This window comes from Lissotriton vulgaris, chromosome 12 (assembly GCF_964263255.1).
Source record: "Lissotriton vulgaris chromosome 12, aLisVul1.2, whole genome shotgun sequence".
In the NCBI taxonomy this organism is placed as follows: domain Eukaryota; kingdom Metazoa; phylum Chordata; class Amphibia; order Caudata; family Salamandridae; genus Lissotriton; species Lissotriton vulgaris.
The window spans coordinates 62006245-62020084 of record NC_141700.1 but is presented as its reverse complement, the minus strand read 5'-3'; the positions used below and the strand labels follow the sequence as shown (position 1 = coordinate 62020084).

Sequence of the window (13840 nt, the reverse complement as noted above, 5' to 3'; positions counted from 1 at the left end):
ACATGTAATGAATGAGTCCTGACTCAACTTCCTTAAGAGCCAAAACACCAAATACAGCACAAACTGCCTTTTATAAACTACCTTCTGAAAAAGACATCCATTGTGAATCATGCACTAGCTGACCTTAACTTGGAGACGCCACACAAAGCTATTCACCCGGGCCTCCACACAGCCGAAATAACACACCAAGCGCTCTTTGAGCAAGCACAGCCTGAAAATTAGACAATGTCCCTCATCAACTTCTACAACCTGGACACTAGATCAATCACCATTCACTATCTAATGCCTCAATGTTGCTCTTCCAACAAGAACACCCCAAATACTTCAACTACCCTTCCAAAACGTACATCCACAAAACAGTACCAACTGCACCTTCAGCGTCTAGAACTCCAATGCTGCATAAATTGACGTTACAGCATCCACTAGTGTGGACATGACAGCAACAGATTACAAAGTACACAACTGAGCCATACTTGTTAAAAGATATGGTTCCTAAACAGATATGGCTTGCATGGCCACAGAAGAAGTGGATTTTATTCAAATTTTGGGGAACTAGAGATCACTACTACGATGCATTGGAGCACTCTACATGGGAAGCAGGGATATTCCATTAGGTACAGGATACAGTTGTCTCGATTAATGTTTACAACAGCAGCAATATATGGGCATTTGCAATTTAAGGATTAATGTACAAATCTTGAGTTACTTTGGAAAACTACACAATTTAGACGGGGTTGATTATCGGCCAGGTTAGTGGGATTGGAGAATATGTAGAAGAAAAATTACAAATTGCTGGTTTGTCTTCTTGTGTTTGGATTATTTCGGGATTTCAATAATCAGCTAAATGAGGCTTCAAATGTAAGAACGTTTAACTAGGTAGTGGGCGTTATTGGTGTTAATGGGTCTGTACATGAAGCACAGGCATGGATTCTACCCAGGCTGGTCGGGGAGCCGCTCGAGGATGCCTTGTGTGTGTGTGTTTGGGTGATTTTATCTATGCTGGTCTGTATGACCTAGCAGTGTCATGCAAAGGGGTATCTGAATCAGAAAGGTAGTACCTATGGGTTCAGTAACTAGGGTGTTATTCTCTGTTATGTCCACAAACATGATGTTCCTTCTGCCAATGTTTGACCAGCTAGCTTCTCCTAATCTAACCCTGCTACTTCCTCATTTCTCCCAAGCAAATCTATCCAGGCACAAAAACTTGCACCCACTTCGGGTGCTTTTAGTGTTCTAAAATCAGCCCATGTTGGCCTCGGTTGAAGAAACCAAACTTCTGTCAACACTTCCGAGCAGGTCTATCACACAAGCTTGTAGTTTCATCAAACCACACACATATATGATGTCTGAATGGATACTACAGAGTACTCACTGTTTGTGGTCATGCCAGGCACAGCGTACTAAGTACTGAGCAATCCATACAGCAGGTCTACCTAATGTTCTGTGCTCGCCATCATACCATCCATGTGGAAATCTATAGTCAGCCCAAACGTGCTCAAAAATACTTGCCACTCGTGATTTTGAGAGCAACATGTTTTCACATGCTTTTTAACGGTTTCAGGTTGTCTAGAGTTTACTCATGGTGTATTTGGAGGTGTTGAGCTTGATTAGAACTTGCTGAGGTTTGTCTTGTAACATTACGTAGAGATACAATGAAGAACTGCCTGACGATAGTTAGCCATACTAAAATCTTGAAATGAGCATCAGGCATCCATCAAGTGTTGGTTCCAATCGAAGTACTGTGTAGATCAGCCATGGCTACAAATGTTCAAAATAAAACTAAAGTGTTTCCTTTAACTGTCAACAAAAATATCTCAGAGGAGCCAACATCGGAGTGTCTTGGCATCAGACTTACTAGATGCTCTTAATTAGCATGATGCACATAAATAATACTACTGCACTAACTCATGGGCATTCAGGGACAAAGTTCACCACACACGGGGTGAAGAAACCAAGCACTGGCCACGGAGTGGCACAATGTCCTGAGCCATAGGACCTACGCCTACTAGCAGGACTCTGGAACTACCAGGTAAAAATGCACTTAATTCCGAGACCTACAGACTGAGGATTGCCCAGACAGGCTACGGTCCTATCACTGCCTGGCTATGTGACTTGCAGTTTTATAAGGGAAGGGTTTAGCAGAGTAATCTCCCATTCTCTTTGTTTGCCGAAGTCTTGTCACATTTATTTACTGTCCAGCCCTCAGGTCCATGGAATGTTTAAGGGCAGCATGGGTAGGACTTACTAGAATCTAGGGACCCACCATAAAATATTTCTGGGATCCATGAATAGAATAAATGAGGTGGCCAATACAAATGGTGAAAACATGTATGGAACTTAATACACATGGTTAAAGTTGAAAGTGTGAGGCTTCTGAACAGATCAATTGAGCAGTTTGAAGCGAAGTAGTGTGGAGAGTAGGGAAACACTGCCAGAGAGAGGTGCTTTCATTGCTTCAGGGAACACTTCAAGTGGCTCCCAATCAACACCAGGAAAATGGAAACACAGTCCCTCATCATCCCCCGATTGTACTACGGCAACGTGCTCTATACCAGCACCACTACCAGATCCATGTAGAGACTACAGCTGATACAGATCGCAGCGGCCAGACTGATCCTCAATCTGCCGAAGAGAACCCTCATCACCCAACACCTGAAAGACCTCTGCTGGCTCCCAGTCCAGAAAAGATGAGATTTAAAAATCCTGAACCACTCCTACAAAGCCCTCCACAACCAAGGACCTGCCTACATGAACCACAGACTACACTTTCACCAGCCCGAAAGGAACCTTCGCTCAGCACACCTCACCCTCGCAGAGATACCTTGCCGCCAAAGCCTGCAATGCCACTCCACTCCGCACTGCATCATCGCTGACAGACTTCAGGAAGTGACTCAAGACTTGGATGTGCGACTAAGACCAGCAGCAAGCGCCTGAATACCTACGGGGTGAATAGCTGCGCTCTACAAATAGGACCTGATTAATTGATTGACTAGCCTTCCAAACACTCAACTCATCATCTATTACGGGCAGTGTAGACCAAGGCTCAGCAACAATTCAGCTCTTAACACCATTTACGTAAAGTGTACTTTGCTACATGCTGATCTAATCATTAAGCTGTACAACCACTTGCTAACAGCATCGTTTAAGAAAGGGTGTCTTCTGCTAAGTTATGTCAAAACTTATCTCTACCCCAATCCGAAAATTCTCAAGTTAAGTAAAAAAAATATCAGTCTGATTGAGAATCAGGAAAAAAGCTTCTTCCTCCAAACTTCATTAGTTTGAAACCAAGAAATCTGATACAGAACATATGGGATATGTGTAAAAAGCCACGTGTTTGCATAGGCTCTTCTGATGTGCTTAGTTTGGGTTCTTCCTCTCTCCTTATAAAGCACAGATCACAGACGGACAGGAGCTCGAAGTAATTTAATAACAATCCCTTCAAAAGTCAAATCCAATATGACCTATTCCAGCCAACTACAAGGCTTAAAGAGTAATAAAGAACTTTTCAAATGCGCACAAAGATGTACCTCTACTGAGGTTGCTGTCTAGTTTGAAGAGGACATTTTCCATTTGAAAAGAAACTATAGATTGCAAAATAATACAAGTCATTAAAAAATCGCAAGCTTTTCAAAAAACAATGTTTACTTTCTTCAGCTGAAAGCAAGGTCTAAAATTTCTCAATCTCGAAATATTATCTAGCGAACTGGCCACAACCACAATGAATAGTGATTTTCAGATAAATCCCTCCTCTTCTTCCCGATCCAACTGTATTTTAGCTCAAGCATACTTCAAAAAAAGCACTGGGATAAAATAAGATGAAATACATACAGTTTCACATTGTCAATAAACCCTACGAGAATGGCTGGATGTGCAAACATCCTGCCCCACATGCTTGGATCAATCATTGTGCATACCAACACTGGATGTGGTTCAAAGAAATACAATTGTATTAAGACATTTTCATTTAAATACATTACCAAAAAGCTAGTCCCTACGACAGAGCTCCATTGCCTTGCCAGTGACTGACATGGCCCCAAAGATATTATGTGACACACACAGTGTTTATTGAGGAGTCTGTACAAGGATGAAGCCAATAAGATTGTGATTGTTAGTACACCTTTATTGTGTTTGTTCGAAAATTGATCGGAACAAAGAAGCATACCAGTAGAATTATTACATGCAATAAACAAGAGGGTTTGAAAGAAAAAGAGGATGCAATGGTTGATGCCGAACAAGACCCACAAACTGTTTTTAGGCAGATGACATAGATGATGTTTCAATACAGACTTAGAAGCTCTTGTTTAAGCCAAAGAACTAAGCCCTTCTTCAATGTCAAACACAGAGAAGATAAGCAGCTGAAGGAATATAGAATAAAACTGCATATAATAAAGCAAAAAATATTTCTTTAAATACGATGATTGAGGCAGCCAATTTTAGAACTTTGCTGCCACCACAGAAAATAATTTGCTTCCTCATCTACTCAAAAGCTATAGAGGAGTCTGTGGAGACTGATATTTGTTAGAAACATACCAAGACGCTTTCTCATTGGATCCAGATGGGTTATTTTGTGCTCCTAAAAGATCAACAAGAACATAATATAAAATGACCAATCAGGCATATTGATAACGGTTTCCCTTTTTTAAAAAAAAGGGGATATAGAATAACGCGTCACCTCAAGTGCTGCAGCTTTCAGTCAGATCATAAAAACAAATCCATACAGATACCTTGTGGCTCATCAACTGCTCTCTTCACTTCTCCACCCTTAAGACCATGTGGTGCAGTTTTCTGTTTTCAACATTCTGGGCTTACCGCTTCAACTGCGCTTTCCAGATCCAACTGAAAGCCCAGAGCTCCAACCAGAAAGGAATTAATTCCATTTTAGATGCTTCTTCCATTCAGATCTGGACTTAGCATTATGTTTGGCATTAATTTAGAGAATCTTTCACCTTGAGTTCATAACCTAGAGACCATCATAAGCTGGCGGTGGCTGTACCTTGTAGCCAAACTCAAAATACAGGGTTCCCCCCCCATCCGCCTTCACAACATATATAATCCGCCTGGAAATCACTACCCATTCATTGACGAGCTATCTAACCTTCTTACCCAATCCTCAATTTCCAATTCTAAAAACATCTTCATGGGAGACTTTAACCTCCATTGGAATGATACTAAAGATCCCTCAATCTCCCTCCTCTCTGACCTTCTCGAAATTAATGACCTCCAACAAATCTGTCAGTCACCAACCCATTCCAAAGGAGCCACCCTTGACGCTATCATTACCAGCAAAGATCTAGCCCTCCTATCTAACATCATTCCCATTGACTGGTCCGACCATCACCGTATCCTGTTCTCTATAACCAACTCTGCCTTCACCCCTCCATCCAAAACTATTAAACCCATGAAACTGATCAGAAATCTCAGTCATATCCCTTCCGACTTACTTGAATCCAAACTTCATGCCCAGCTTCTCGCTATCCCTCCCTCCCTTAACACGAATGAACTAACCAAACAATATAACAAAGTTGTCACTGCTACCCTTGACCTTCTAGCCCCTCTCAAACTCAAAAAACAAAGAAATATCCCCTCCAAATCATGGTTTAACACAGACCTAAACATTGAAAGACGTAGACTCAGACTGACTGAAAGATTATGGAGACAGCACCCCTCTCCTTCTAACCTGGCCCGCCTCAGACTTGCTAGATCGTCCTACAAAAAAACACATCTTTAGACAAAAAACTTCCTTCTTCAGGTCACAACTAGATCGAGCTCAGAATAGGCCAAGAGAACTATTCAACATTGTGCGCAATCAAACTATTTCCGCTCCCCCTGTCCCACTGGCCTCAAAGACTAGATGTGAAGAAATAGCTCTCTTTTTTCAGACAAAATTAAACTAATTGAGCAATCCTTCCTCTCTACTGCGATCCCTACCACCAATCCGAACATCTCTCTTAATATCCCACCCTCCATCATAACTCCCCCCTACACCCTCTACTGCCCATCATAAATCTGATCTCCCTCACCCCACCTTGCCCCCCAATTTCCTGGACTCCAATCATCCTAACTCTCTTACTAAAAATAATGCCGCTTGGCTTAACTTCCAGCCAGTCACGGAAAGAGGCGCCTTTAACATCATTTCCAAACTCAAGCCTTCCTCCCACACCAAAGACCCTCTCCCCTCCAAACTTGTCCAAAACCTCAAACATATCATCACCCCTTCCTGGACCTCTATTATCAACAGTTCCCTTGCCACCGGCTGTGTCCCCACTTCATTGCAACTAGGCCAAATCACCCCCATTATCAAAAATCCTTTGGCAGACCCAAACTACCTCAATAACCTTCGACCCATCTCCAACCTTCCCCTTTTTTTTTAAAGCCCTTGAAAAATGTGTTCTTTTCCAATTAGATAGACACATCGAACACTTTAACTTACTAGACCCCTTCCAATCTGGCTTTAGGAAATGATGCAGCACTGAAACCGCCATGCTAAACATTGTTGATGACATCCACCACTCACTTGACAATGGTGAATCTAGCCTTCTGATCCTCCTTGATCTCTCTGCAGCGTTTGATACTGTTAACCACTCTGCTCTACTCAATGTTCTTAGAGATCGATTCGGCCTGAATGGTAGGACACACAAATGGTTCGTCTCATACCTACAACACTGTTCTCAACAAATCAAAATCCAAAATTGCCTATCTAACCCTACCTCCATCTCCTTAGGAGTTCCGCAAGGATCCATCCTCTCTCCCTCTCTCTTTAACCTTTTCATGGAACCTCTCACACTCATTCTTAAACAAGCCGGGATCAACTACCATCTCTATGCCGACGACACCCAACTCTATTATAAGATTAAAACTCATGCTGACATCCTTCACCTCAACAACACTCTCATCAAGATTCAAGCCTGGTTCCACATTAACCACCTCAAACTCAACCCTAAAAAAACTGAAATAATTCTTTTTTCCCCTAAAAACAACAAGCTCCCCATTCAGAATTGGATCTCTGACCTTAATGCCCTCAACTGCTCCTTATCTTTGTCCTCCTCAATCAAATCACTAGGTATCTCACTTGACGACCTCCTAACCCTCATGACACACATCAATAATTCTGCCAAAGGAGCCCTCTTCACTCTCCGCCACCTTAAGAAAATCAAGCCCTTCATCCCTATCAATGACATCAAACTAGCAGTCCAATCCCTTGTTCTTTCTCGCATCGACTATGGCAATGCCATTCTCACAGGAATTCCCAAGATCCACCTAGCACCACTTAAATCTGTGCTTTACCTTGCAGCTAGACTTACCTCAGACTGCAAGCGATTCGACCACATCTCCCCTACCCTTTAAACCCTTAAATGGCTCCCCATTGAAGGTAGATCCAGTTACAAAACTGCCTGCATTACACACAAAATTCTCCATCAGAATACACCGACCTACCTCGCTAACAAACTCACTAAAGCCGGTTGCTCCCGTTCCTTGAGAAGCACAAACACCCTCCTTTTTATCCCCACCCCCTTCTAAAAAAGAAAACCACCCAGTCTCGATCCTTTTCCGGCATCGCTCCATGCATTTGGAATGCCCTTCCAACTGACCTTCGTGGCAACCCTTCCTACTCTAGCTTCAAAGAAGAACTCAAACTACATCTCCTCAATAAATATTGGGGACCATAATCCATATCTGTTCTCTTCAACTGGCCACATCTGTCCGAACCTAGATGCATCCGCCCTCCCTTCTTTTCAGCCTTACTTCGCCCTTCCTCCTCGTCACTTCCACCTCCCTGTTTACCACCATCACTCTTCCCTGCACCCCCCTTCCCTTGTCCACCCTCAGCCCTCATTTCTGCCCCTCCTGCTCTCTTCCTTACTAACCCAACAGACCACCAACCTCCCTATCCTCCTCTGCAATTTTCCGGCTCTCTTTTCAATTTATGCCTTGTTATTTTTGATTATCACATCTCCCACATTTTGGTGTGCTTATTTCCCATATTTATCATTTTGGAATATGTCTGGCGGAGACTTATATGTTGTTTATATACATTGATGCTATATACGACCCATGTCTTACTGACCTTGTTTTCTCAAAATGTAAAGCGCTCTGATACCCCTGGGTCCAGCCAGCGCTATATAAAACCTCTAAAATAAATAAATAAATAAATAAATAAATAAATGCTTGCCCCATAGTTACCACCCCGACAGTTTTCAGAAGACTACGGGAAGTTACTTTTGAATACCCTTGCACTTTAGCAGCTTGTATGGACATTGTTTCTGTTTCACAGACTGTTACCGTCTATGTTCACTTGTGGGGGTGTGGGGTACATTAAATTACATTATTGCTGAGGATGCTGACCTTTGCTTTGATGAAAGTTTTCTTATTTAAGAAAACTTCCTTAGTTGTCACTTCCTTCAACTCAGTAAATGATTTACTATTAAGTAACCCCAGCAGTCCCACACTGGGGAAACTGATGAGGTATGACCCAAAAGAGCCCTAAAGTGTACAGTGAACGATTTGAAGAATTTGGGTGATTGATATAACACTGACCAGAGTATTTTAAGTCTGAATTGACATAACTTTCGGTGACTGGGCTGTCCGGGGTTAAACTGTCCATCATATTCTGGCTACAAATTCTACGGTAGGGGTTACAAATCAGATCAAATGGGAAAATTATATTTAGGAAATGTATGGTAGTAAAGGTCTGCCATGAGGCTTTTAATGTTGCGTGTCAATATCAGTTATCCTAAATGTGAATCTGGCCACAGCTACAACCAAAGGTCACAAGCAGGTTTCCCAGCCCCAGTATTAAGTATTAAGTATTAAAACCAATGTGTCCTTCTGGGCTGAGGTGCCATTTCCAGTGTTTAACCAAGCTTTGCAGAATGATATGGTCCATAAAGAGTGGCCGGGAAGTACCCTGGCCCAGATAAGCAAAAATGATGCACAAAATGATCCCACAACTTCAGTCAGAACAGTCCTACTAGATATTTTTTTTACTTTACAGAGTTTTATATAGCGCGAACTTCACCCGAATCGGGTATCAGAGCGATTTACATCGCACCAGTTGCATTACAGGAGGACACATTAATTTTTGTTAGGCACAGGGAGATTAAGTGATTTGCCCAGAATCACAGGATGTTCAGCGTCATTGCCTAGACACGAACCCAGTGCAAGATTGAAGTGGTAAATTATAATAAAATCCTCCATGTTTCGAGATGTCTGCCCAAATGAAGTCATTGGTTAGAAACATGTGCCAATCTAAAAAAACTTCACAGTACATAGGGTGCAGGTTTAAGTTGTACTACTATTAGGCCCAGATTAAAAGAGTGGCATGCGGGAATGGTGTACTTAGCACACTGTGTAAAAAATATCACAGCGCGGAGATATTTACTGGGTGCAGCAATAACATCTTTTCCAAGGTTTTTCACTTGGAAATTAATCATAGAATGCAAAATTACTATTTAAATCACCCAATTACACAACTTTTGCCTTTTTATTGGCTTGTTCGACAATTAAATGCCAGCAGATAAGACCTACCAAAATCTGTCAGTGGAGAACAAGGTATGTGATACTTGTTGCACATTTTGAATTCTGATCAGTGCGCACAATCATGCTTGCACAGGGATCATAATTTAACCACCTGCTTGTAATCAGGCCTAGGAGTGTTTTTTTATGGATCATCGTTTCTCTTACGAACCACTGTAGATGTTGTAAGCTACAAGTTGTCATCGTGTTTAAATTGGGGAGAACCGCAGCAGGGAAAAAGTCGAATTAACTTTAAACAACCTCTCAGGTTTTTGTCTTGCTTTCTGTAGTGATGTTTTGTAAATGTTTTCTCTACTTTTGGGAAAAAAATTGAAGTTCAAAAAAAGGTAACAGTTCAGGTTAGCTTGCGTATTTATTGTATTTCTATCATTTAATGTTGTTTGAGCGGTTGATGATTAACCAGTCCCATTTAAACTTTTGATGCATAGAGGGGTTAAAAAAAAAAAAGCTTTCTTGATTGCGGATAACTTTTTTTTAAAAATCTTTATTGAATTTGAACAATAACAAATCATGTATATAGTCAAGATATGATTGGCGTATTTCATCCTGCATCACAGTACAATTATGCTATACAATGGGCGCAATTAGGGTACAGCTTGCCTTCTCCGTTCTGTCGGGAGCATTTTTAATTCTATTGTTGGGGACACACACAAATCACCTTGATAGGCATTCCATTTCCCCACTTTTTATCCAATTTTTTAGGGCACCCTCTGACTTTAAACACCTCTTTTTCGGCAACCATACACTTATCCAGTTCCCTGGTCCACAGCCGAAGTGAAGGACTGTCTGCCCCCCCGCCCTCCCCCCCTCCCTATCTCCCTCTTGACCAAACGTGTAGCCCAGTGTCATAAATTGTTGTTCAGTATCCGTTAGATCTGTTGGTTCCCATATATTGAGGAGGCCCAGTCGAGGTGTGAGGGTGTTAGTTTTCTCCAATGCTTCAAGCATACTTTCCATGGCCTCCTCCCAAAGAGGTCTCCCTCCCAGGCACTCCCATATCATATGATAGAAAGAGGCGTCTTGCTGACACCCTCTAAGGAATGCTGCACTGGCTCTTGAGCCTATCCTTGCCAGGGTTGTTCCCATGAGGTAAGACCTGTGCAATTTCTTTAATTGGATAAGTCTGTATCACAATGTTATGGCTGCCTCGCGAGGGGACATCAGTGCAGACTGCCAACCATCGTCGTCTATCTGACCTATGTCTTGTTGCCACCTCTCTCGGAGTTTATGGAAGGTGTCAGGTAGGTTTTTACAGAGTTTTTTGTATGTAAGTGATATGGCCTTAGTGAGAAGTGGGCCATCAAGAAGCCGGTCTTCCCGAAGGGACGAGTCTGGTAAATCCGTCATGTCTGGGTTGGCAGTAGTGAGGGCATGCCTAATCTGTAGATATCTAAATGATTGCGGATAACTTGAGTGTGTATCTGGTTAGATTTTAGTTACACGAAAGGTGAGGCTCAGCTAAATCTCAAGGAGGTGCTGAGAACAAACTAAGGCAGAAAGAAAGTCACTTCAGATTCCATTAAGCCAAGGGAACTAACTGCATGTAGTTAAGTGTGGTCGCTGGAGTCTACATAGACAGTGTTCAGCTTAATTAGTTTAGATGCTATAACCCAAACCCACTGGTTATGCATTTGCCCTGGAGAGTTGGTGCTTAAATATCGAAAACATTTAATAAAAACAAGAGTTGTGCTGCAAAAGAGTCCTGTATCGTTGTGTCAATATTAAAGCATGTGCTAGAGCGGTTCAATATTTGGAACTGGCTATGTCAACTACGGCAAGAAAATGAAGTAGCAATCCATTAAACAACATGGTCTTCAGAGGGTTATGTCAAATAAGTGCAAGAGCAAAACGAGGCCGAAATGTTACAATAAAGAGATTTGTCAATTTATATATACATTTTGTTGCTAGCACTGCAGGAGGCACTTTTTGCTATCCGTTGACACAGCAGCGGTAATGAGGATAACGGAATATCCGAAAACAGATGATTTTGTCTCCAAGAAAAGTTTTGGAGGATGAGGAATGGAAAGGTTATAAATGCACATCTTCTTATGGCTGATAATGGCAAAGTGACTAACAGCCATACCCTGAATGTTTTAAGTAGGCCACATGGGTGAAACCTGAGTGCAATTTAAACTGGGGTGTCGATCAGATTAAATGGTGAAGACCTACATTGTGATGTTTCAGAATGGTTTCTTGTCTGAATTCAGCAGCAGTTCATAATCTGCACCCTGAGCCCATAAGGGACTACAAGAGTGGAATTATCGGGAAAAGGAAACTTGATGGTTCAAACATGCCTTGGCATCAGATCCAAACTTTTTGAATAAGCTTCACTAAAAGAAAGAAAGCTTGACACTCTTTGCTATAACAAAGCAATGAATCTGAAAACAACAGGTGCCTTAAATTGAAAATATATATACTCTTGAACTACACCAGTACAACTTTAATTCAATAGGATGCAATTTTGGGGGGCGGGGGTGTAATTAGATTTATGTTACTTGCAGAACTGTTCTGGGGATTGTTACACATTTCTGTTTTCCATAACATTTAAAAAATATATATGTGTTTAAAAAACGTGTTTGAAGGGGTAACTATACAGACAAGCTCTGAGAAGGGTTCTAGATGTCCATTTGTCTAGGCGTCCACTTGAATACACACTTCAGATTTGGTAGCTGAGTAACAGAAACCGGCTAAATTATATCAGAGTTGAAGGCCTGAAACACATCCATGACGCCTGTAGGGAGGGGTGGAGGAGTTAAACCATAGGACACACATAAAATGTGTGGATACAGAAAGGGGCCCTTAATTAGCACCTTGGTATGGAGTGGGCGCAATAGGGTAGCTCCGCGTAGGTGTGGTTCACGTGGATAAATTAGAGATAAGGAACCTCGTCGTAAAACAAAGCGAAGGGAACCAAATGATCGAAACTCAAGGTAATCCTCAGAGAACATTCTGTGACGTGAAGATTGGGGGTTCCCTTGGACTTATCTGTAAACAGAGCTTTGGGAACATCTAGTTGAATATTGCTATCCTAGGTTTACATCCTTGGACGGGGTGTGCTCTACACCTATGTGTGATCCCTCTTGGTAAATCCCTCTGGTAGGGCACAAGTCCTAAAAAAAAGAAGTGGGGGAATGCTGTCACCGGAAATGACGTCACAACAGGAAGTGATGTCACAACAGGAAGTGACGTCACGGAAGGTGGCTTGCACCATCAGCCTCATTGCCTCCCCACGCTCACCCCTTAGATGCGATTGCATCTGAGAAGCCAGTGCGTGAGCAGCCTGCTGAGTGAGCTCCGATCTCGTCCCAGAGAGGCCAAAGAGTGAAGTCCAGCTGTCTGGCAGGGGGGTCGGCGTCCACCCGGTAAAATAAGTGGGGGGACGCCGTCCACCCGCGTGGTACCCCGACTCGAGCCCTGGCTGCCTCCTTCCTAAACATTGCAACCTCCACCTAAGATGGTTTCGAGCCCTGGCCTTTGTTGATTAGGGCTGCCTAGGAAAGCCTTCAAATGACATAGGGGGTTTGGATGGGTGGGGTCTGTACATACTTGGGATCTCTCCAAATGCAATATTTTTGTTTTTCTGTCCCCTACAATGTCAAGTGGCATGGGAGGGGGTTATTTAGTACATGCATGGGTGGGGCTAAATATATGTTTGGGACAGTCCAAACGGAAGAGCACAAGAGTGGCCCTGAAAACATTAATTTGGGGGTCATGGGGCTCAAGGTACAACTTGCAGCAAGGAGTGAACACAGATTATATTCTTGGGGTGCTAATCAACACAGCATCGCCCCCAGGTTGCTCCACCGCTCACCTGTTGAATTATCTCCGGCACCTCCTTCGCCCCCCAGTGGAACCACCTCCCACACGGCCTCCTCCTCTTCCTCCACACCGCGACCCCGAGCCGTGCTCCTTCCACCGGTGGCAGCAGCAAAGGGGGCCGCGGCCTCCTCTTCGGGCGCGGGTTCCTCCATGCCCTGCCCTGGGAATCCGTGGGGGGAGACGCGGGCCCCTCCTTTAGGCTCCCATCCGTCCCCGCGCGCGCACTCGGTTGCCTCCGCGTCCAGCAGCGACACCGTTAGCTGTCAGACTGTCAGTCAGCGCGCGCTCCCGCGCCGGCCATCCCAGCGCGTCATCAAGCCCCGCCCTTCAACAGTGACAGTCACGCCCTTACGTCGGCAAGCCAGGCCTCTGGAACAAATCGCTCCGCCCCCCTCGTTCACCACGCCCTTCACAGTAGTTCCCTAAATCGTTCCCTTACTGAGGAGTGCGTCAATTTTTGCGCGACACGTTATTACGTCACTACGTA

The 13840-nt window shown here is 43.3% G+C and overlaps 1 protein-coding gene across 2 annotated transcripts in view; it reads right to left on the bottom strand.

Annotated features, from left to right (window-relative positions):
- The window catches only part of PIP5K1C (phosphatidylinositol-4-phosphate 5-kinase type 1 gamma), a 185991-nt gene extending 172306 nt beyond the window's left edge, over positions 1–13685 (bottom strand). For both annotated transcript variants that reach the window (XM_086947109.1, XM_086947108.1), the window contains exon 1: positions 13346–13685. In XM_086947109.1, the coding sequence (XP_086803235.1) occupies positions 13346–13505 (160 nt within the window). In that variant the 5' untranslated portion in view covers positions 13506–13685. The remainder of the gene's footprint in view (positions 1–13345) is intronic.
- Positions 13686–13840: the final 155 nt, after the last annotated feature.